The sequence below is a fragment of the Athene cunicularia genome (assembly GCF_003259725.1).
Source record: "Athene cunicularia isolate RWA chromosome 13 unlocalized genomic scaffold, athCun1 chr13_part1, whole genome shotgun sequence".
In the NCBI taxonomy this organism is placed as follows: Eukaryota; Metazoa; Chordata; class Aves; order Strigiformes; family Strigidae; genus Athene; species Athene cunicularia.
The window spans coordinates 16,707,367-16,731,879 of NW_020799117.1; the positions used below are offsets into that span (position 1 = coordinate 16,707,367).

Genomic DNA, 24,513 nt, shown 5'->3' on the forward strand with positions numbered 1-24,513 from the left:
TGGCCTCAGCTGTCGCCGGCCCACAGAGGTGCCCGAGGCTGTCCCCGCCGTGGGGGGTCCCTGTGGGACAGGCCCTGCCCGCTGCGGCCCTCACAGGGTCAGGACGTTCAGTGACCGTCCTCCGCGAGAGCAGGGCAAATTGTTCGCGTCAGGAAGAGACTGAAACAAGATTATCACAAGACAACAGACATGCAGAGAGCTGGCTAACACAATTATTATTATTATTATTACTGTATTCAAAAATATTACTCACAGAGTCCTGATCTTTGGCATGTGATTGAAACTGGTAACAGGAATGCGGGTGATGTTGTTATTGTTGAGAGTACTGTTAGGAGAAAAAAAAAAAAAAAATTTACATTTCTTCACCAACACACTATTTACAGAAACAAGCTCTGCTGAAACTCTTGATAATAAATCTCCCAGACTGCGAGCAGTAAGACACGCTGACCGATACCTCAGACAATTTGTAATGTATCGTGAAAGATAGTGTTAGGGCAAAGCAACCAACAGCTGCATAAGAATGGATGGCGGTTCTTATTTACCATGTCTGAGTATCAAGGAGTACAGGAGATGAGTTTTTATCAACTACTGGAACAGATCCAGACTTTTTGGTTATCTGACACTTTGCTTGAAAACCTGGTGCAATGCGAGTGGAGGAACATCAAACTCACATGCCGCAATATGAAAGCTTTGCACTTAAAGCGCTCACTCTCACACAAAAAGAGAGCTGTTGACTCTCACAGGCTTGTTAACACAGCCAGCTTACACAGACAGACAGCTCAAATTGCCCTTCTGAAAACACACAGACGGATGGGTACCCTTTCTGTGGTTTCCTTTAGAAAAAATATATGGGTAGTGGAACGGACGGTAATAAAACATGTCATGACCCAGGCATGTAAGGATTTCTGCTGCTCTATCAAAGCAGAGCTTAAAAAGAAAACGATCTCAGCTGCTGGTAGGGACCCCCTTAGCGCTTCTTATGAAAAATGAACTGACTCGATTATCAACATCTGAGTGTGCTGCTCCCATTTATGTAGCTCCTAATTATATCAATGACTCTCTAGCAAATTAGAAGCTATAAAGTTTATCAAGATGGCACAGGAAATGGAAAGCACTCCAACAGGGCATGATTACCATGCTCCAAGTGCACCAAATCTGCAAATAGTAGCCAGGCTTGTCATGAGAATTGATGGGGCCGATGATGACTCCTTGTCCGAGTGGCCAGTCCTGCTGCTGGCTGCAGCTGCCTCTGTGGAACGTGTGGTGTCCACAGCACCACAGCACAGAGCAACCTCGGCTCTGTACATGGGCACAGGACTCCACAGGACCACTTGGGTAGAAGATAGTGCTTTTGTGCATTTGTGGATGTGTTGAAGAAAATACCTGCTGGAGCAGCCTAAAGGCACAGTACCCTTCCCTGAACTATTTAGTTGTGCCAATGTTATGCATCTACATAAGACACTTAATCAAAGCTCTTGAAGTTTTACAGAAGTTAACTAGCCCTCTTGGTCATCTTCCAATTTAAAAATATTTTTACAATTCTGCCTAGACATCTCTTGGCATAACAATCTACAACATCAGCAGATTAAAGCTAAATTAAATTGTACCCTATTAAGACTGTTTTTCTGATACACAGGAAGACACATAGGCCTACTGGCAAAGCCAGGAAGTTGCAGAGTAACGCAGCTATGTGCAGGCACACTCAGAAGAGGTGTGTGAGCAGGCTGACACCAGCAGCAGTGTGTTTGTGTTGCTGCTGCACTGCATCCCAGCAGGACACAACATGATCACTTCGTTAGTAGTATTGTAGCTGGTATTTCAGCATAGTGCTGTACCAGATGGATGCACTATTGATCTGGAGCCAGCCTGGGGGCTGACGCACCCATGACAGCAAACTGCACCAACAGAGCAAAATCTCCCTTCCTTTCCAAATCTGTGAGCAGAGTGAGTGATGTCAGTAAAAGCAAAGTTCTGGAAATCTGGAGTCTGCATGTGAGATCTCTTGCCAGGTATCTGTGTCAGTCAAGTCACACACATTCGTTCACACACCCAGCTGATAAGAGCTGTAGGCCTTAGTGCATCCTGACTTATAGTATAATACATAGTATTCATTCCAGATCCTCTGGAAAACTTGATGCTGCCAAAAATCGGACAAGAAACACATAGTTAAGTATTGGGATCAGTGGGTATACAAAATTGTGAGTTTGTGTATTCAATTTATCAACATGCAAAGACTCAAATGCAGTCTATTATAAATTTAGTTGATAAGATGAAGAAGGAATTACTGCCAACTTCAGAAGTAAACCTGAAAGTAAGCTCTTACAGCCATCAGCCATGTCATTTCATCAGCTGTGCATCACGGTCTGCACATGCCACCGCCTCACTGTGGCTTCAGTGCTGGAAGTGAACACAGTGAGGATCAGCATACATCTGTAGGGATGAAAAGCTCTACCTTTGAATTCCTGCTAATGTCATGATGACAACACAAACGTCCCACTGCAGCAGTTTTTGTATGACGCAAAATGAACCTCTCTGTCATACAATTGCTGCTGCTTGATTGCTGTATTTAGCCAGTGATGCAAACCAAAGTCTTCTGTGGAAAGTCAGCCAAAACAAGCATGTACAAAACCTCTTTTAAAGGTGCGTACATATATACATATCAACACACCCACCCCTCAATATCTATATTTGTTTTCTACTTGCATTTCACATGCATGTTGGAAAGTTCAAACAGGGATCACAAATGGAATTTCTAATTGCACCTTTTTTTTTTTTTTTTTTTTTTTTGGTAAACATAAAAAATAGAATTCACTCTCTGCCCCAGATGCCTGTTACATAAAAATGAGCTGTGCATTTGATTGGAAGATTTTAGGTATACGCTGATAAATAAAAGCCACATGGAAGGTCAGCTCACTAAAAGTAAATCACATACATAGCTGATGTCTGAATATATCACACATGGCACTACAGGAGTCAATGGAAGCCACAGGAATTCAAGGGAGACTTCCTATTGATTTCAAAAGGACACAGGTTGGGTTCAGGCAGAGCAGGACGTGACAGCGAGCTTCCTTCTGCACTGAGGGTAGAGAACACTTCCCTGTCTCCCAGGGAAATTCTTCATCTGGACGTGGAAAGGTCAGCCTCCACTGTCCTATTTGATGGTTCAAAAATATTTTTAAGTTTCTTAAAATATTTCTGTTAAAGTATTATTCCAATCACACAGTATTTCTACTCACAAAATATCAGATGAAAAGTGTCTCAGGTTTTGCCCCTAATAGGCAAAGGTTTCCCATAATTCATCAATAAATGTATAATTCTCCTTCTAAGAATCCTAAATCAGTGCTGAATTAATATACTCCTTAAAGACAGATTTCCTGGATAACTCTAGCAGATAGCTATTGTGCAGAGCATACTATTTCATTGATATTTAAATGTTAACCATAATGAAGGAATAAAACATCTATGATAACAGCAATTATTTCAGAATAAAGAAGGCCAAACACTGCAAAGGGCACTAATTGACAGGGAACTGTCTGCATTACAGCCCCGTTGTAGCTGCAGGAATTTAACCCTGCTGCTCTGGCTGTGCAGAGCACATGGCTCCAACACAGTAGGAACTCTGGCTTTTGAACAGGGATGTTTTCAGGTAGAGGCGTGCTCTAGAGGCACTCTGCAAAGCCTTCTGTCATGCACATGACGCCTTCCCAGCAATGATTTTTAGAAGTACGTGTCCTGACAGAGCTAAGCACACATTACAGTGGCATTTTTAACACGTGAGAGGAAAAAATAAATTCTACTTCAGTCATCTGCTAGCTGCTCCAAGGCCTCATTTTGATCCAACTGAGATTCAAATCCACAGAAACAGATGCACAACCACCAGGAAGCTGTGAGAAACAGAAAACTTCCAGAATTTTCTCACTCCTCCAATATCATATGAGGAAACATGCATTCTGCTGGGTTCTTATTTCTCCTACCCCTTCCAGAGCCGAATATACCTTTGTCCCTTGAAAAAGAACTGTCCTCTCAGTTAGAAGTCCTCACCCTGTAAACTATTCACATTCAAAATGCTGAATCAGGAAACTGAGGTTACAGACAATATTATTTATGCCAGCAAACTTCCCACCTTGGGCTGTGATCCTTGTCAGATCTTGCAAGCTAAGCAGAAGGGGACTGCAGCAGTCCTAAGGATCCTCCAAGGACTACTTGGAAGATGCATAACGTAGGGTCAGCAATCTTTGAGGTGGTACATCCCCCACTCGTATGAACTGTCATAGTCTCACTGACTTCAATTTACAACCCCTGAGGAACTTCTCTACTCACTCCTCTTGCCCGTTACCCAAACTGGGTAGAGGCACGCATGGAACTGCTTTCTTACTTCTGAAGAATAAAGCTGATTTATAGCCCCTACAAATCAGATTTTTTAAAAAGCCAAGAACACCACTCTGCAAGCCTGTCACGATTTGAAAACAATTATCTCCTTCCTCGAACTTTTTGTGCAAATTAACTACATGCAGTTGCATTTCTGTTCTCTTCTGACTTGCTCCAAATTCATATACAACACTCTAATTCCCTGACAGAGTTGTTAATTCCAGACTCAATGTAATTACATGAAAATCATTAACCTGTAGAATTGATTGTCATGTGTGTGGGTTTTTTTAATATTTATGCATTATTTTTTACTCCTTTCTTCACCCACTTGAATAGGAATATGGGTGTTCAGGACTAGATGAGAGTCAGAAAAAGATTATACTCCCAATGCTAGAAGAAATCACACAATATTTTGAAAGCTACTTGGGGAAAAAAAGGAAAGGATTTAAATTTTGAATGTTACTAATGATACAAGTATTTTATTTTAAAACCTCAGGAACTCTAAGCATCCTTTCAAGTTCCTTGGACTAATTCAGAGAGCAGAAATCCTAGACTGTTAGATCAATAGTCAAACACTCTAAATTCTATAAATTACAGAGTACACAGAGATTTTGTTTCTCTTACTTGGAGTTCAATTAATGATATAATTAAGAGCATATAATGAATATCAGAATTCTGGGTGACTTATTCAGCTAAAATAATAATACTTTCATTACAGTATATCTACCTGCTCTATTCCAGTTAAATACTGGATAGGAACCAAAAGGATCTTCTGCCAATGACATCAGAAAAAGTAATACAACATAACAAAATTATCTGAAATATTAACTGTTTAATTTCTTCAATTTGTACTTCAATAAGTACATTGTAAAAGAGTAACTGTCTTAATATTTTCCAGTCACATTTCAAGCAGGAAAACATGTAGGAGGGTTGATTTTTTTGTTAAAGACATAACACTATTTGATGACCTACTACATTCCAGCTTAAAAAAAGCGCTATTTTATCATTGGCAAAAAGAAAAACTACTATGCAAATATCCATTTCTCTAAGTACAAGGCATTTTCATAATGTACATAGATTACTAGCTATGCATCAGTATGATACCCACAATGATGCTTCTTGTTTACAATCTGAATGGATTAAAATGAAAGGGGAAGAGGAGAACATGTCATATGCTGAAGATGTCCTTTGTTTTTTGACAGTAACACAGACTGATCTTCTTTCACATTGCATTTCTGCAGCTGATTAGCACAAACAGCTAATCAAATTGAGAAATTATATGGTAGATTAAATTTTTGATTAACACTTTTCCCCAAGCCTTAATAAGCATCTACCATAGTTACTAGAGGTCTGCTGCACTGGCCATTCAGGCTTTTGATACATGCCAGGTGGCTTTTGTGTCACATTTAGCTGATAATGGGACTGCAGCATTTGCAAAATTTTCAGTCAGAAATATTCAGGCCCACTTACTGATAGGTAAATGGAGAAAGAGATCTGAAAAGGCACCAGCTCATTTATTATATTTCTGGTTTTGGATGCCTTTTATGTTTGGAGACTAGAGATTCAGGCTTCTAACACACATGATTGGTAGCAAGAATCCTGCAAATAACAGTCCTCATTTGGCAGCACATACTTCTGTGTGTGTCTATGCGCTTCACTCTAAGTCCAACAATGCTGTTAATTTCCTTTTCCTTTTCAAAATTCTCCCAACACACTGTGGAAAGAACAAGGTGCTGAGTTACCCCACTCTGTTAAACCTCTATTTTGAGAGAGACTTTGAAATGGAGCAGCAAAGCAAATGGTAAAGCTGGTGGGGAGCAGCCGTACCAGGCACTGCAGCACTGGTAGCACTAACAAGTCTAACATTTCCTTCTGTCTCCTTCAATTACACCACTGCTTTATCACAGTATGCTTGTTGGCCGTGTATGTAATCTGTGTGTTGTGTGTCCATAACACCATGTAATTGGGCCTAATGCAAGATTATTATCTATGTGCATGCAATGGATAGCTACAAATGGTGCATCTGCAGACTTGTGACGTTCCCAGGAGTGAATTACTGTCATACTCCCTGATCACTGCTTCTCCCACAACTGCCAGGGCTTCCAGGCTTCCTCTCCCCAGTGCAACTATGCATTCAGTAAATGAGACCGGAAAATGTATTAAGACTTAACCAAGGCATCTCTATAATTAAGCCTCTCATGTAAATAGTTTTCCTGATAACGTTATTTCTGTCCAGAAGTGGGTGAACTGATGCAAAAAAAGATTGAGCACCTCCCCCTGAGTTGCCGGTGGAGCTCAGAAGGGAACACAACAGTCCAGGGCTGGCAGTGACATCAAGGCAACTTCTCCAAGACCCCAAAGATTGTGGGAGGGAGTGGAGTGCTGGTAAATAAAAAAAATGTGAAGGAATCTTTTCAGTGTACGTGTAGACTGGAACTGTTGGATCCATGCAAGATTAGACATCTCCATCAGTATTTATGCACCAAAAAAAGAGGATCTTGGGGACTGTCTGAAATACTAGAGGTGAAACATGAATTCATTAGCAGCAAAATTTAACACTAACAGCAACAGAACCTTAGACCTGTATGTTAGCAGCAGATTCATATTACTCTTAAACCTCTCTCCAACCACATAAAAAGCCATTGCAAAGGGAAGATAAATTCTCTGTTCCTTGTATTCAACAAGGGTTAAGCAAAGTAGTAACCAGTTTAAATTTCAGAAAGGGGAATTTTGATTAGATATAGGGAAACTTCTTACAATAAAAACAGGGAAAATATAGAAAAGAGCCATTACAGAGTGTGCAGCCAACGGCAGTGGAAGCCTGTAATAAAATACTAAATGAATCCTTGGCAGGAATAACATGGGACTCGATGGTCCAGGTTTAGGGTGGGACAATAGATGACAACTTCAGACCCCTTCCAGCCCTTATGTACTACCTAATGTAACTAACAGCAGGGGTAGGCATTTTACCAATTCCAAAAAGTGACTCTAAATCTATTTTTAGTAATAAAACCAAGACTTGAATTTTATACACTGCCATAATTAATGTTTGTAATTAGCTTTGTGACTGTAGGGTAAAAGGAGCTATATTTTCAATAGCTGTAAAGAGCTATTCTTCACACAGGTCAGAAGGAATTTGCATTAAATTAAATATTTACTGCTTCTCATGGCCACTGATGAAAAAGCAAAATGGCTTTGGCACTCTATCCCTCAAGCATTGAGCACAGTCCTCACCCTTGCCTTTCAAGGCACCCAAGGTTTGCTCATTAAGCAAGGTCCAAAACTCAACTGGATCTCTTCAGAGTTTTGGTGAGTCCTGAGTGCCTCTTGTACTCAATCCTTTGATCTCCCCACAGACTGTTTAAGTTAAAGCCCACAACTACCATGTGGGCATATAATGAAAGCAACTGATGCTGCACTGATTAATCCATTACTCTCAACTGTTAGAAAACATAATGATCTCACAAGGGGCCTTATTCACTGACATACAGCAGTAGAGCTCTGATCTGACACCTCAAATTAGCAGCAAAAGCAATAACAGCTGGGTTTTTGTCTCAATATTTGTACCCAACTCTGAGTTGGCACTATACAAGCGCTATTTTTAAACACAATGTTAGCCCAGGCAAATAATCTAAATAGTCTCCAGGTGACATGTAAAATCCACTGAAATAAATAAAAATAACTAGTTGCCAATTTGTGGTTTCTGTTCTAGTATTAGTCTTTTGTCAATGTGTTCACAAATGTTCTCATTACAGCAACATAAGAGGCTCTAGCATTGTTAACTTGGGAAGTTGACTTCAGAAATATGACTAGTCTCAAGGATACAGAGGAAAGAAAATGTTCTTTTTAGAAATGTATTGAAAAATAAAATAAATAAGCTTAGCATGGAATTATGCACAGAACTGCCAGCAGTGTTTACTGCTACAATTGCCCGATTCTTCCCCTTCTGCGGCTGATTTTAATTTGCATACAACTGCCAGATTTTAACTATTTAAGCTTATTATAAAGACCAGATGTCTATGGCAGATTTTTTTTTTTTCCCTTGAAGGAGTGAGATTACTTTCAAAAACATCAGGCTTTGGGGAGTCTGGGTTATTGTAATAACAAATTCTTTTTTAAAAATGCCTGTTTTGTCACCCAGCAAGAACCATGGCGATCACATTTGCCTATAGCGATAACTTCAGGGAATGTTAACTTATGTCCTGTAGCTGCTGCATTAACTCTCCCTAGAGACTGGCTGTGCCTTGTCTGGAGTCCCTGGGACTAGTCAAGTCAAGAGCTGAGGTGCAGAGGAGAGGGACGCACAGGATCCACAGGACCCCCAACTAAGAAAATGGTTGGACATGCTATCTGGGTGGAGAGAGTGGGGACTAGGAATCACTGCAAACAGGTAAAAGAGGCCAGAAAAAAAATTGTACAGGCCCATACAATCAAAGATTGCATTGTCAGATGTATATAAGAGGGAGCAAAATTAAGGATTCTGGTGACTTATGTCTAGTAACTGATGCTGAAACCCTTCTAGTGTTATCTTTAGCCCTGCATTTATGTTGTATGAGCATATGTGCATCATCATCCCTGAATTATACCGACACACAAATAAATAAAATATGTTAAAGCAAGATGAAGTAGAAAATAGAATAATAGAATAGAATAAAATAAAATAGATTAACTAAGCCAAGAAAAGGTAAAATAAAATACAATAAAGGTTATAGAGCATGAGGGTACACAGTTCCTTAGGTTGTAGACTTTGTTAGATGTTTAGTCAAGAATGTAATTCACATGGCCTTACATGAAATGTCTTACCACTTCCCCTTAAGGAAGTCTCCTCCTTCTATATACAGAAAGACATACCTATATTCACACACAATCAAATCAGCTCTATTAGCTATAGAGCTACCACATACCAGTTGCATCCCCCAATCCTTTCTAACGCCTATGCCCTGTGAGACTTGAAAAAGCTTTTTAGAGAAATTTCAATCACCTTTTCAATATTTTACATGACATTCTAATTTTAGTCAGAAAATACAAATTCAATCTAGTCTGAATAGAAATTTTAGTTATAAAAGCATTGGTGCAAAGACAAAAGAATGCAGGTTGAAATTATTCTGCCACCGCTTTATTTTTAAATTAAATGTTCTCCAATAAGTTGGTTTTCTAAACTCAAAAACAGTATAAGAAATACTGCCTTTGCTTTTTTTTTGAATCAAGACATTTTCTCAAGTCTTGTTCAAAGGCTACACAATTTTCAGTAGACTGTATTGGGAATGGCTGCTGTGGTTCTAACTCCCAATTACATCCATAATTTTCTGTAAGCATTTGGGCTGAGAGAAAGAAGGTATTTCTGCAAACACTGCATACATGTTTTACATCCTCCTCAGGATGGTTTTGATGTTTCTCTCTGGTACTCAATTTCCAGGGCTGGTATTATTGCCTAGAACCACTGGGAAAAAGTCCAATAATCATAATACCCAGATCAATGTCCACTGAAGTCAGTGCAAATCCTGCGGCTGATTTCAGCAGGGAATGAGTCTAGTCCCTACAATCTATTCATTTAGGCACATATTTTCACAGGAGCCACAGTGATCCAAAATATAATCATATTCAATTTCAACTCACTTGTTTTGTAGATTCATCTGAATATCTTTTGTTCAATGAATTAATATAATTAAATTAATAATAGAACTATATAACTATAATAAAAATCACTTGTTAAATAGATACATGGGGGGAGGGGGGGGAATCTGATATCTCTCTTACTAAATATGGCTCTACGTATTACCCAGTTGCATGTATGCCAGGTACTGTAGTTTATGGACTCTGTGCTATTCCTGTCAAAATCAGTGGAAACTGGATGGGGTTCTCAATGCATACAGAGGTCTGAAAGCCTACCAGAGTGTATTTAAGGAAAGGATGAAAAAGACTCAACATGACAGACTCAGAGCATACAAACCTTAAGTTTAAGGCATCAGTACGTCAGCAAATTAAAAAGGTTTCTCAGGTTCCTGCCTGAACAGTTGTTTCTGTTTAGTCCTTTCTGAAGCTGAAGCAGTCTTATAAACATAAATCAATTCACATGAAAACAGTCCAACTCTATAATTTGAAAGGAGCAAAACAACTTTTGCCATTTGTTCAGGCTGAAGGCATTTACTTAATGATGGCGCTTTCATGGTAAAAGGTTTCAGCATTCAGTCAGCTGAGTGCTGCGGTTTTCTTATGGGACTCCACCAAAAGAAATTCTAAAGAAACTGATTCAATTTGGATCAGAGAGGAACAGTATCATTCTTTAAAACCATGTTTTAATTTGTCCCATCCTGAGTACACTGCAACCTTAATGCTATAACCTTACGGTAAAAGCCTCTCTTTTGATAGACTTCCCTACCATAATGAACGTATCTCTTTCATACTTGTCGGTAACACAACCAGCAACAGAAAAGCTATTCCAAGTCACAGATAGAAATGAGTTGTGTGTTTCCAGAGCTAGAGAAAGTGACAAAAAATGGACTTCGGCATCCACTGTAAGTGGCTACGTGACAATATTCCATCTCTTTGGGATGGTCGTTGTGCCAGCCTGTTGCCACTTCCTCAACTGCCGCAATGCGGCACTGCCTGCGGGACTGCGCACTCCTGCAAGTCCTATGCTGGCCACTAGACCACTGGAGGGACGAGCTGGCAGACCCCACGTACGCAGCAGGCAGCTCCTTGAGAAGTATTAATGTAACAACAAACAGAAATGGCACTGGCAGCAGTTTAGCCTGAGTGGGTGTCAGTGCAAAGGGTTTCACAAAAGCCTTTTAGGAGACAGGCAACAGGCATCCATGGGGCGTGGGCTGCCAGAACCCCTGGCTTCCATTCCCCTCCGACGGCAAACCTACCAGGTCCTGCAGACAAAGTAATGCCCCTTATTCCTCTTGCAAGAACAGTCCCCCTGATTTCAGGAGCCCAGTTTTTCAGCTGCCTTTCGGCTCCCAAGGCCATTGGCACTCCCCCTGGGAGAGGGCAGCGGGAAGAGACCTTTCATAGCTCCAGCAACATGACAATGGGCATGGTGCGGCATGGAACCACAAAGGCAGTTCTCAGCTTTTGACAGCACAGGAAAGAAAAGAAATCCTTTAAATAGGGAACTTCACATTTTCGGCCAAAAGCACACCCACCCCCACCCCCCCAAAAAAAATGCAAAAGACATAGACTATATTTTTGGAACAATTTTATGTTCTAACAGTATGTGATGCCCCTACCTGCAATTCATACCTGCTAGAAATTAAGGCTAATATATAGGCTAATATAAATCCACATGAATGAAATAGGGAAGGTGTGATATACACATTCAGTGAATTTCGACTTGCATGTATGAACAGTTGTTAAGGAAAATTTATATTTATAGAGGAAAGAAATGTTTCAAAAGAACAAAGACAACACATAGTTCCTAGACAAGGGCAATTACATGTTTCTTGGTGAAGCTGGAAAGGGATCTGCTTTCCATCAGGATTTTCTTTTAATAATACATTAGACAGCGCTTGTGTGCATCACACAAGAAAAAGGTCAATATGTTTAAAACCACCTATTTTTCCAATTTTTAAATTTCTCCCAAACACAACCTTCCCATGAGAAGCAGCAATATCTGCTTACATTCATGCATGCGTATGCAATATAGCTAAGAAACCATAACAATTTGAATAGCGAATACTCACAGTGTTTCATTTGCGTTCAATCCACAGAGTGAAAAAGTGCAAAATAAAATATACACATTAAAAAATTCGAAGCACTCATGATCTGTTCAGGAATATTCTACAAGCGGTAGAAGTAGCTAAATAAAAGGAGTCAATTGTTCTCCATACATGGCTGTTTGTAATATCTGCATGCATAAAAAATAAAATCAAACTGCCATTGTGGATGGTCTGTCCTAACTGTTTCAGCCTAAGTATTAGCTGAAGTGCCTCACCTGATTTCTAATGCCCTAACCGTGGATGGGAAGACGGGGTGTCTTGCAGATAAAACGGACCCAACCCTTTTAAGACATCACTGAAATTGCCCAAGGAGCCAGTAAGAAGCTTGGGTGCTCGCGGAGTGGACTACCCCCCTCCTCAGAGCCCGCCCAGCCCGCAACCTCCTCTTGCACCAACGGGGTCTTCTCAGCGGCCTTCAAGCGTCGTCGCAGAGATGCTGCATTGCGGCAATTTATCGATCACAGTAGCCAAGTCCAAAGCTGAACGCCATGAACAAGATCTGCTTTCCCATCCTCCCTTCTCCCAACAAAGCACTTTTGGTTACAGACACAATCTAGGATTCTAATGGCAAAAGATGCAAAAGAAAATCTAAATTACCAATCCAGTGAACAAAGACCTTGTTCAGTACCCTATTCGGCTCCTACATCCTTTTATCACAGCCATCAACCTGACTTCCACAATGTTCTCTTCTGTTTTACCCTCAAATAAATCCCAGTCTCAGCCACAGTCTGCTACCTGCAAACCGCAGATATCTCACGCTACCTAGCACTGTGAAGACAAGAGGGTTGTGTGCAATTTCTAAAAATTAATGGCACTACTGTTTGTTGATTCCTTCAATGGCTGTATGTAACCACCTCATTTGATGCTCTTTCAACTGACCGAGCTATTTTCTGAGGTATCTCTAAAATACTCAAGAGCAATATGGTATATCACAACAAAGGTTTCTGGATGACCTTACAGTGTTTTAAAATTTGTTTCTAAGGATGTGCAGATGTCCTAAGCATGGCCTTCCATCACTCACACATATAAAACAATGCATTCAGATTATTCATCCCAGAGCAGAAACTCTGCTTCGAAAGTATTGAGCCAGTTAACATGAAATTGCTTCATTTATGATAACTAAATTAACATAAAAACTGTGATTATTTGGCTTCAAATTACTTTAAAATTGTTTCATACTTCCACCCTTAATGCAGCTCTTAAATTTTCTTTTTTCTTAAACACAGAACTGGATACGCTATGTAAAGAAAGTCTAATTTACACTAATGATATGCCTTTCTTTTTAAAGTTTTAAAAATAACTTTTCCTGATTTGAACATAACATACATGCTCTTTTTATCATGTATACTAACACACATATGTACTTACATCATATGCATAACCTTGTGAACAACAGGGAGAAAAGACACTGATTTTTAGATCAGGGGAAGCTTCTATCTATGCAATTTTTCACGTGCAGATATAATTCCCTACTTCACTTGCAAACTACCTATCTACATATTACTGTTTTGATTTCTAATTTATTATAGATACATATTATTGTCCCAGATAAAAATATTAGATAATGCTAATAAGTAACGCATAGAACCCTGATCCCAAGTTACAGTTTAAGGTTATATTTCTGAGACAATGCTTGAAGTGGTAAACCAATAATTCTGGTATGCAGAGCTCCCATCGTAATTTTATTCTCTCTTTCGAGAAAAAACAAGGCTTTTGAGTCCTCTCTTGTATAAAGATTGGCTACAGCACAGAGCCTTTGTCTATGTTGTTCTACCAGCACAGCAGAGGGACAAAAGCAACTTCTGAAAAAGACAAACCATTTGCGCCTCTAGAGGTCATAAACAATACCTTTAATTGCACACAGAAAAATAGAAGGTAACCATTAGGTGTTTTGAAACATTTTTTTTTAAAATCGTAATTTTTTTGGTATTGTGGTGACAGATCCCAGAGCAAGCAGGAGTTCCTGCATTCACCACCAGTTTTGGACCCCAAACAATGTCACAGAAGGGCTGAGGACATCCTGGTATATTTGATATCAGTATCATGGAAGCCTGTGTCACACAGGCATGCAGCCTCCTGCCCCAGCCAGGGAGGATTCATGCCGACAGAATTACATTCAGCTACCATAGTATCATCATCCAGCTGCTTTGGGGAGTCATATAACCAATGAATTGCAAATTATGGCATAAAATGACTACTCATCTACCTTGAACTTGTTACTTTCCCTCAGAACTCTGTCATCACCTCAGCTTTATCTGCGAGAAGTTTTATTCCCATCACAGTCTTCAGCTCAGCTTTTGGTTAAGGTGTTGAGCCACACATCTGCCGTTAAATAGACAGTTGAGTGTCCTCTGGATTAAGTCGTTCACATTCATTTGACTTTCAGCAGTCAAAATGCTTGTTCTACATCTTTTATATTACTGACGAAGAAACTATATTAGTCAAAGGGGAGGGAGGGCAAGTCACAAGATGAGCAGAGCATGCAAATGAAACAATTAATATCATGGGAGAGAAGGTTTGCCAGAAATCTCTGTCTCCTGGAGTTTTGACTTTGGAGTCTCTCGGAGCAATGACTGCAGCACCAGTAAAGGGCTTCACTACACAAGCCATAAAACCGGGCTTCCTCAAAAAGCATATTGGTCAGTGATTCATGAAACTAATAATTCTAACCTGGCACTGCTCTTATCTTGATAAGTTCTGCAGCCTGCACAGCTCCAGGCTATTCTTAAAGGGAAAAAACCCTCCAACTTAATGGGAGCAGGAAAGGAGAATGAGCACAGCATTCAAGTACTACATATGCTCCAGGAAGGGAAAAATCCATCTTTTCTAAATATGTAATATAATTAGGCATCCACACTGAGGATTGATAGAAATGTTCATCAATTTGCTGGGACATGCCTCGAATACTGCAGGATTAGCAAAAATCATTGATCAATGAATTTATGCAAATATATTCTCCCCATAAAGAGAGAGTTACATTACATCTGTAACAGGCATCAGTGATTTTCAGAGGCCCTCTCTTGCCCGCTCTTATTTTATCTCAGCTGGTCTTTGATATAAAGCCTGTCACCACGGTGCCATCTGGATAGTGTTCCTTTCACTAAGCTGTACTTCCAACCTCACATTTTGTAATATGTTATAGAACAGAGGTTATCTCAGATTTCATTTCCATACCTTGAGCAATGACACCAGATCTCCCACTGACATACATCAGCAAATAAAAACATTTCTTATCAAGCAACCATGTAAGCAACCCATCTTTGCTCGGTCAATTCTTTGTGCTAATTATGCATCTCATGTCACTAGGATCCATTGGGGGTGCAGTACCTTTCTAAAAGTTCTCCAGGAAAAGGCATTTCTGTAGTTAATCTTATCTCCGACTGATTTATATAACAGAAGCCCTGTAATAACAGCAGCCAGGTTCTTCAGGAACATTTCTCCTTCCTTTAAAGATCTACAGCAATACAGGAGGCAGGGGGAATGGGAAGGGTATAAATTACAGCACAGTCTAGTAACTAATGGAGTAAAGAAAAATGGAAATTATCGTTTGTCCACTGATCCCTCTATACTCTGGGTGCACCATTTCTCAATTGCCAAACGGACTTTTGTTCTTCCCCTGGCATAACTTGATTGCCTGCAATACAAGTTCCATGGGGAAAACTGAGGATACTCTTAGAAAAGCCACACTCCTCATTTTTCACCTAATTTCACCTAACTGGTAGATACTTCAATTACTCATATACTGGCAATGCTTCCTCCCTTCAGTTTTGTTTTTATGACACGCATTATGTACATGCTGACTGATGAAATAACTAAAGATTTGAAATTAATTTTATTAATTTGCATACATTTGAGCTAACATATATCCTGGGTTAAAAAAATAAAACACCACCAAAAATTGCAATAATTTTATTTCTACTGTACTCAAGTATAACAGCTATGCACAACATTTTAAAAAGAAATCTCATTTTCATTATTGTATTTGGGTATTTTGGTATCAGTTATAGGAACATAATTTACAGAGTTCAAATTTGATCCTGATTGCCTCAACCGATCATAATTTCCAGCAAAATAGAGGAGGAAATCACATTTGTGTGGCATTTTCAGGCTTTCATTAAGCAGTGACATCTCATATATTTAGAATTATGTCATGACTTTCTCTCCCTGACTCTCCATGTTGGGAAAGCAAATAAAAATCTTCTATCTAGTTAAGACATGCCCAGAATAGCATTTTGCAAATAAGTAAGACTGACTAGATAACTGAATGTTCAGCATACAATCCTAGAAACAATTAAATCCTGGTTGTTGCACAAAATAATGATTCATATTCAGAAAAGTTCTTAAAAGTTCACTAGGACAAAAGCTAGTGCGTGTTATAAGCACACTCATACAACATCTGTATCAGAAACTACACAGACTACTACACTTTTTATGAAATGGAATCCTTTATAACAGGAATGTATTGGACTGAGAAAGGAAAGCATGAACAACCCTTGTAAAATCCTTGCAATGACTGGATGTGTCAGACATAGTACAGAAGAACTGGGGGATGCAGAACGTAACTGGTCTGACAGATCACGCCATGTCCCACTGAACACAACCCGGCACCGACTCAAGAGTTTGAAAGAAACCAGTGCATGGCACTTGTAGCTGTGTGCTTTTCTGGGCGCTGGTTGCGGAGCAGGAAGGAGAGTGAGACACAAATATTTGGAGAGAAACAGTTACATATACAAACACCAATAGAACAATTTTCATTTCTAAGACTCCTATTATTTTAAGATTTCAGGGATGGAGAGGTGGTGTGTTTTCATTTATGTTTACATTTTACAAGCTGAAAAAGTAACTTAAATAATATCAAATATTTAGAGCTCATTTAGAATTGAAGTTACAGCTTAAAATTGCTGTGAATATTTGGTGGATTGTACTTGCACTTCTTCAGTATTACTTGTGAGTGAATGATCACAATTTTTCACACTAAAGCGCCCAGTGTTGAATGGCAGATTCCTGCATGTGTAGTTTGTTGCTACAGACTCAATGACAGAGTCAGTGCTCATTCATTTCAAAAAGCAGATGAAGCTGATGAAAGAGGATTTTCAGACTCAGAGATACTACATGAAAGACCTACAATTAACATGACTAACAACAAACAAAACCCCAGATCATTCCACACTCCTCTGTACAGCAAGAACTCATCTGCCTTCTCTAATAGATTACTATCCACAGACATCCTACGATTACCTCTGGTATGATAAAATCTTCTAGGTCTGGGAATTTTTTTTACAGAAAACCTGCAATGAACAAAATGTGTTCAAGCTCCCATCCCTCTGGCTATCATTATAAACTAGGAGGAAAAACAGCTTTTACAATATAAAACAAAGAAAACCACTTAAATTGCCAACAGTGACTTGTAATTTATTCTGTTCTGTCTACATGGCACAACTGCCATGTCACCACACAGTTTTCAAGGTACCCCAGTGAGGCAAAACAATAGATAAATTAAAAGGGGTTTTCACTAAATTGAGTTCTGTATCTTACTGAAAAATGGATCCTGAAAACACACGTATTGTTCAGCACTTCCAGTCTAATGACAATAGCATGTTCGTTCACTCAGGAGTACTAGTTTATCCAGTTTGACCGAGCTTGTTGAACCACCTTGAAATTAATTCCTTTTACTCAGGTATCCTAAGAGGCTGAAGGTGAAATTCTGAAAGAGTTTTATCTCCTATGCTTCATAATTTTGGACATTTGGAAATAAAGCTATGGACTAATTTCTAATATACAATGGATATGAACATTTCTAATATACAAAGGATATGAAACAATCGATTACATATGATTACATATGTAATGCCACACACCGTAAGGAATACCGGACAATTATCTTGAAGAATTCTTTGCGGGGTTTTTTTGGTTTTCTTTGGTGAGTTTTTTTTTAATAATCTTTAAACATACTTTCAGCTACACTAATACATATTTCTCAATAATAATGTTATTGCCAGGTATTGCCACAGGGCATAACTAAAAATTAAGCAGAGCAGAAAACCTTCTCCTACTGAAAACGACACTTTAGTTAGTGAAAGTTTCACACCAATTTTCTCCAACTTTTCAGGTCATAAATTAGTTAATAACTTTTGCCACCCCTTTATAAATACATGCCCCTTTCACATTTTATTGCTGTTTCAGTGGTTGCACACACCTTACTGTGTCTTGGACTGCAAGAACAAACCCATTGAAATATGCTTTATTGTCTTACAAAAAGAGGGAAAGGAAGTATGTTAACAAGAAAAATCCCAACAGATTAAAAATAAAACCTTTATGGGAAGCCATACAGAAAATCTGACACAAAAAGGAACAAAACCAGCCCCAGTGCAAAACTACCAAGAAAGGATATTTAAGTAAGCATGTCAGTTCTGCATGTAATTTCTCAGACATTACTTTCACCTTGCTGCAGGGGGAAAGACAATCAACAGAAGGCACCAAAGCACTTTATACTCCACATTTTTGCATCTTTTTAACCCAAAACTCCACATCACCACTTGGCACCTGCATTATGGTCTACACAGGTCAGGTCATAGGATCTGGGACACCTTTTTGGACATCTGAAACACAGAAGCTCATAAAGAAGTGATCAAGACTGTGCTTGTATCGGGAGCCGCAGTCAGTGCCTTGGTCTGATCCAAGCTTCAGGTGAAGATAGCAAAAGGCATTGCACCATGTCAAGTATGGAAGCTAGTCACAAATTTCAGTCCTGTTTTGATCTCTGCCTCTGTGCAATTTGTTGGTACAGGAATGTATTCACAACAAAGAAAATAAAAGTAGCAAATGAAAACAGCTTTTAGATAAGCAGAAATAAGCAACATGGACCATGGAGTGCTCTTCATTCTGAAGGATAACTGCACAACTTCCTTCTCTTTCTACATCTGCCAAATCACCAGGCTCCTTGCACTCGTGTTTTTTGAGGAATTCAAGGTGAATGTAAAGTGCAATCTAGAAACCAAAGTGCTTTTAAAGAAAGTGTTCCTATTTTTTTAGCAATGCTAAGCATTTGGTCTCTGCCCTATCTACAGAATTTAGAATTTTGTAGATGTGCGGATGTGCAGAGAAAAGATGCAGAAATGTAAATGTTTGCATTTCTGGTCACAAGATTTCAGTAAGATGAAGAAGAAATACCTAGTACCCTTGCAAACTCTTCAAACAGACAATTAGATAAATGTTTACCAATTTTTCTACATATTGCATTACAGGTTAAAATATATCTCTATAAAATAAATAGTGAATCTGAAAGGATGACATTTGATTTCACTCGTTAATATTCTCTGATCGTTCAAATCACTTTAATTTTTAAACATTTATGACTGTTTTACAACTGAAGATATGATGTTCTCTGGTGCATTAAGCAAATTTATTTTGATAGATTAAACGCTCAAACTTTTTTGGAAGAAAAGCTTGGAAGAAAATTCAGACTAGGTTGGAAGTATAAAACTCACATTTTGTGACTGCAAGAAAAATACCTTTAGAAATAGATATGATCAATCTATTCTCTCATCTTTTAGAATTAAGATTGATTTTTCCTGTAGTAGTATTGCTGTACTGAAATTTAAAAATGCATTACAGAACTGATTATGATGTATTTCATATATCCTCCTCTTCTCCCACCCACAAATAATGAGCATACAACTAACAAATTAAAAGAAGAGAGGTAAATAAACTGATTCAACATTTACTACATCCTGGGGAGAAGGAATACATTACCAGCAACTTTTTCAGGGCTGAAGAACTCAGTAATATCAGCAAAAAGGCTCCATTTATTGCCCAGACTATTTTAGTGAAAGTTATAGCACAGTCTACTGTCAGTGAAGGTCTGATTCACTCTCTGCGGATATGGAATATCAGTCCATTAAAAAAAAAAACCAACCCTCAATTTTATAGGAGTTCATGATTTTTTCCTTTTCTTCCTTTCTTTCACCACACAGTAGGCTTTTCAATCTGACAGACAAGTAGAACACATTACTTTTCCTGAAAAGTGCTATTAATATAGAATTCAAACAATACTCTTGATAATATAAGTTCCCAGATAAGAAACTCTGCAGATACCTGCTGTTAGCTCAATATGAGCAACACACACTATCTGATCAGTATCAATATCCCAGCCCAGGAGAGTGAGGGCCCAAAGGTATCTCGTCTGACTGTGGCAGACAAACACACACTGCCACCAGCCCAGGTCCCTAAGCAAGCTGAACTTGCTTCTGCTGAAAGTGATGGCAAAACTCCTTTGAGCATCAGTACAAGGTAGGTAGAGCCCTTGAGGAAGAACTCCCTGTATTATCGCATGTGTATTCAAGACCACTGTCGTGCGTGGCACAGCACTGTCTACAAAGCCAGTTGTTTTGCTTGTTCTCAGAAACTAAAGGCCATGTCTTGACTCTGCTGAACCTCCAGGTGCCAGGACTGTGTGAGGCAGGTGCTTATTTTAGCCATCTACCATTTGCTGTTTCATACTGTGTAATTTAAGGGCAAGCTTTTCAGCAGTCTGAGCAGGCCTTCCCTGCCGTATGTAAGCGTATACTGTTTCAGTGCTGGACCAGCATTATTAACTCCACTTCAGATGCTGAATGTTTGAATTTTGGAGGGGTCGTCCCCCTGCCACGCCCTCTCCATTTTGGCTTAGGACTGTGTGCTTTCACAAGTATTAACACTTTCAGATTTCAGTATTAACTTTCAGGTAACAAGGAAAGCTTTATATCAGTTCATATAGTCAAAACCTATTCCAGAAATGGTTTCTAAGTGAACAAGAAACTATTAGCAATAAGCAAATGACCTGCTCAGATACTGAGTTCTGGGCAATAGTGGATTTTACATTATGATGACGGTGCTCTAAATCTAATGTGCATTTTCTCTGTTAGAGTCAGCTTTCACTCTCAAACCTTTTTTTTTTCTTTTTTTGGTCTGTGCTGCTGCTTTAACAGCCAATGTGTAAAGTTTGTGGTACAAGAAGAGCACAACGTGGTGTTATTTCAGCCCTCAGAGAAGGATCCTCCCCAAAAGCCAATGACTGCACTGAACAAGCCTGCCAAACACCCGCCTCTCCTCCCTCTGACATACCAAACACCTTTTAAACATCTTTTTGTCTAGGGCAATTGTCAGATATCTAATGATATTGTTCCCCATGAACCTGTTACCCATCCGCTACTCGACATTATGCAGACCTGGGCAGGTTTCTGGCTGCAGAGCATACATCGGACGCACTTTGAATACTGCTGAACCCCATCTGTTCCACGCAGCAGCAAGCACGGCAACATCCCCGCTCCTCAGGAGCAGCAGCAGACAAGTCGTCTATTGTGGCTTAATTAGCAGTAACCCCAGCCTGGGGGAAGTGTGAGATTTCACTTTGCCACCTACCCCACGGGTCTGAGGTGGGAAGGAAGGATATCAAGCCCCCCGGTCTGCCCAGCACTGCAGCACGGGGAGAGCCATCCCCCCACCGCCCCAGCACAGCACCAAGTCAACTCACAGGATCTCCAGGTCGCGCAGGGCTCGGAAGGCTCCATCTTCGATGCAGCTGATCTGGTTGTTGTCCAGTTGCCTGCAGAAAGGAAGGGAGAGGATGAAGGCTGGCTGGTACGGGCAGAGCTGCCTCGGAGCGCCAGGTTGGGGGCTTCCCCGTCACCGAGGTGTCCCTCCACCCCCTCGCAGCGCCTGCTCGCCACCCGGCGCAGGGCTGCTCAGCTGCCACGCTGCTCTGGCTCTGCTCGCTGCTGTCTGACAGCGCTGCACGCTACCGCACACTGAAGCCTGTCAGGTCTCAGTAAATATTAATTGCGCTTTTTTTTTTTTTTTTTTTTTTTTTTTTTTTTTTTTTTAAAGGCAGAAGGGAGTAATTTCATTACATTAGGGCATCCAATCCATTATGAGCTTTTACCGTCATGTCACTGAAACAATTTCATTAAGCTAAAGGCCTGTAAATCATTGGAGGTCACTGTGCTGCCCTCCGTGACCTCCCAGAATGCCTTTTTTTCTTTTACTGGAAGTTGGAGTCCTCTGTCCTGACAGTACTAAATCTCCAGGCTTTATCTGCCCAAGAGCTGTGAGAGTGCATAGGGAATATACCAATTCCAAATTAGACTCAACTAATCTAATTTTATAGTCTTTTTATTATTCTAAGCACCAAATGTCTGTGGTGGTTCGATGCCTCTCTGCATTGTTACTGGTCCCATCTGGTAGCCCGTTCTATTGAAATATTTCTGACTAAATACAGATTCTGTCTAACTGCATCAGGGAGAGCAATCCGGTGACAGAAAGCATTATACACATGTACACTTAAAACACTATTTTGCTTCAAAATGTGTAATTTAATATTTGGATGGTGGAGTTCTCTCATTTGTCTCCCTGCATACGCATGACTTAAACATATTTTACAATATATGGAGATACAGCAGTGCAGCTACATCTGTCTCTTCTGCTTAGAAAATTAAAGTTGTAAGTTGTAATTTAAAATTCAGTGATTATATTTTCTGACATCAGATCCCTTAAATTTTACACTTAGACAAATAAAATTATGTACCTACCCAAGTGTAAGTAAAATAGCTGCATTTCATAAAAAAAAAAAAAAACAGATTATATACTGTCCTTGACACAGGATAAACTTTAGATTTGGTGAGGCAGGGACCATTTGTCCTGTGTGTGTAAAGTACCATGAACAAAGATATCAAGACTGCATCACAGTTTCTGGTTGCTATTAAAAATTAATAAATATATATGCAGAGATAGCAAATATACACACCTGTGTATAATATATGTGTATAGTTTTACCAACTTCTTTCCAATTATTTGATGTATCTAATTTTTAGTCTAAGTAAATGTCACAAATTTCTTTTTATACAACAATAAAGAACAGAGAGAGCAAAGATAGTCTTATGCACCTCTTTAAAGACTGAGTTTGATCTACTAACATTGAACACCTTAAATATGTATATATTTGACAGCTATGGGAAACTTATCCTTTGTAATGTAGTCTGATCTTGATGAACATCACATTTCTTATGATTTAAAGTCCATGAAAAACATACACACTGAAAAGTCTATTTAAAAGCTTAGCAAGCATAAAGCCCAGCTAAGGTTTCTCATACCTCTCATAACTTTGGAGAACATTGAATTTGGCAACACTTCAGTGATGTCTCCTCTACTGACAGATACCGCCATGTACAATCATCCAAAATAGGTTCTTCAGCAGCATAAGAGTTCATGCATAGGATATATACATATGTATGTAGGTATATACATGCATATTTATGTTTGTTTCTCCCACCACCTAGCAAAGATGCTAAAAACTTATTTTTGACTACTGGGAGGACCACTGGCTGCTGAGTGGCTTTTTCTGAGATCCCTGTTTAATTGTGTGGGTTGTTAAAAATTTGTTGCTCAAACAGAAAGGATCATGCATTTCAGGAAGAATAAACTTTAAATGAGTTAAATATAACACTGGTTGCATGACTAAGTACTTTACACTTCAGTTGGCTTTATTAAGCATAAAGTTGGCACATGCTAGCATGACGAAGAGAAAGCAGGCGCAACTTGAGAATCACCTCTCTCTTCTCCTACAGGAAGTACTATATATTGCCTATTTTGATTTGAGTTATAGTATAATATTGATTTCTCTGCCAAAAACACTAAAATAAGCAAATAAACCCTGTGTGCTAGTCACAAAGCTTTCTGATTAAAGGGCTCCATATGAAGCGCATTGGGGTTTTTTAAAAAAACACTACTCTCATCCATTGATTTTTGTTGAAAAAGCATAATGACAATGTTAATCATATTTCTATAGGTCCAGTCATGCTAGTGCTAACAAGCAAGTTTAGTCTGTGTGATTAATCCACAAGACCACAGCAAGGGAAACATTTAGATGCTCAGAAGACATGCACTTAGTAGGGTAGTCAGTAAAATGGGAAAATATTAATTGGAGATACACCCTGATTCTGCATGTCCCATAAACTATATCTGCACAGTCTCTGGGAGACATCCACACATTTAATGCTTCTTCTTAACAGAGCCGTTGTCTCCTGATTATCTATCATGCCAAAACATTCACATCTGTGTTTAACTCTAAGCATGAGAATTTCTTCTCAAAAGGAACAGAACTATTAGCTGTCTTAAAATTTGACATGACTGTTTTTAAGACCCTTCACCTCCCCATTTATTTTGCTATGTAAAGATAGAAATTCTCTTTCTTTGCATCTGCACAGCACCTGGTGAGTGGTTAAGCAGAGAACAGAGATTTGAAAGTTTAAAGTCTGAACAACATCTACCTTCCAAGACAATGTGTTAAAAGTTTCGAGAAAACTTCAGGTAAAGCCTTACAGAACGGCAAAGACAGGTGTTCAACACAGACTTTTATACCCGTGAAAACAAAATAAAAATCCTGTGA

The 24,513-nt window shown here is 39.3% G+C and overlaps 1 protein-coding gene across 3 annotated transcripts in view; it reads right to left on the reverse strand.

Moving 5' to 3' along the window:
- The window catches only part of SLIT3 (slit guidance ligand 3), a 525,769-nt gene that overhangs the window by 205,975 nt on the left and 295,281 nt on the right, over nt 1–24,513 (reverse strand). For all 3 annotated transcript variants that reach the window (XM_026858170.1, XM_026858169.1, XM_026858168.1), the window contains 2 exons: nt 21,604–21,675; nt 254–325 (listed from right to left, as the gene is read on the reverse strand). In XM_026858170.1, coding sequence (XP_026713971.1) covers nt 254–325; nt 21,604–21,675 — 144 coding nt within the window. The remainder of the gene's footprint in view (nt 1–253; nt 326–21,603; nt 21,676–24,513) is intronic.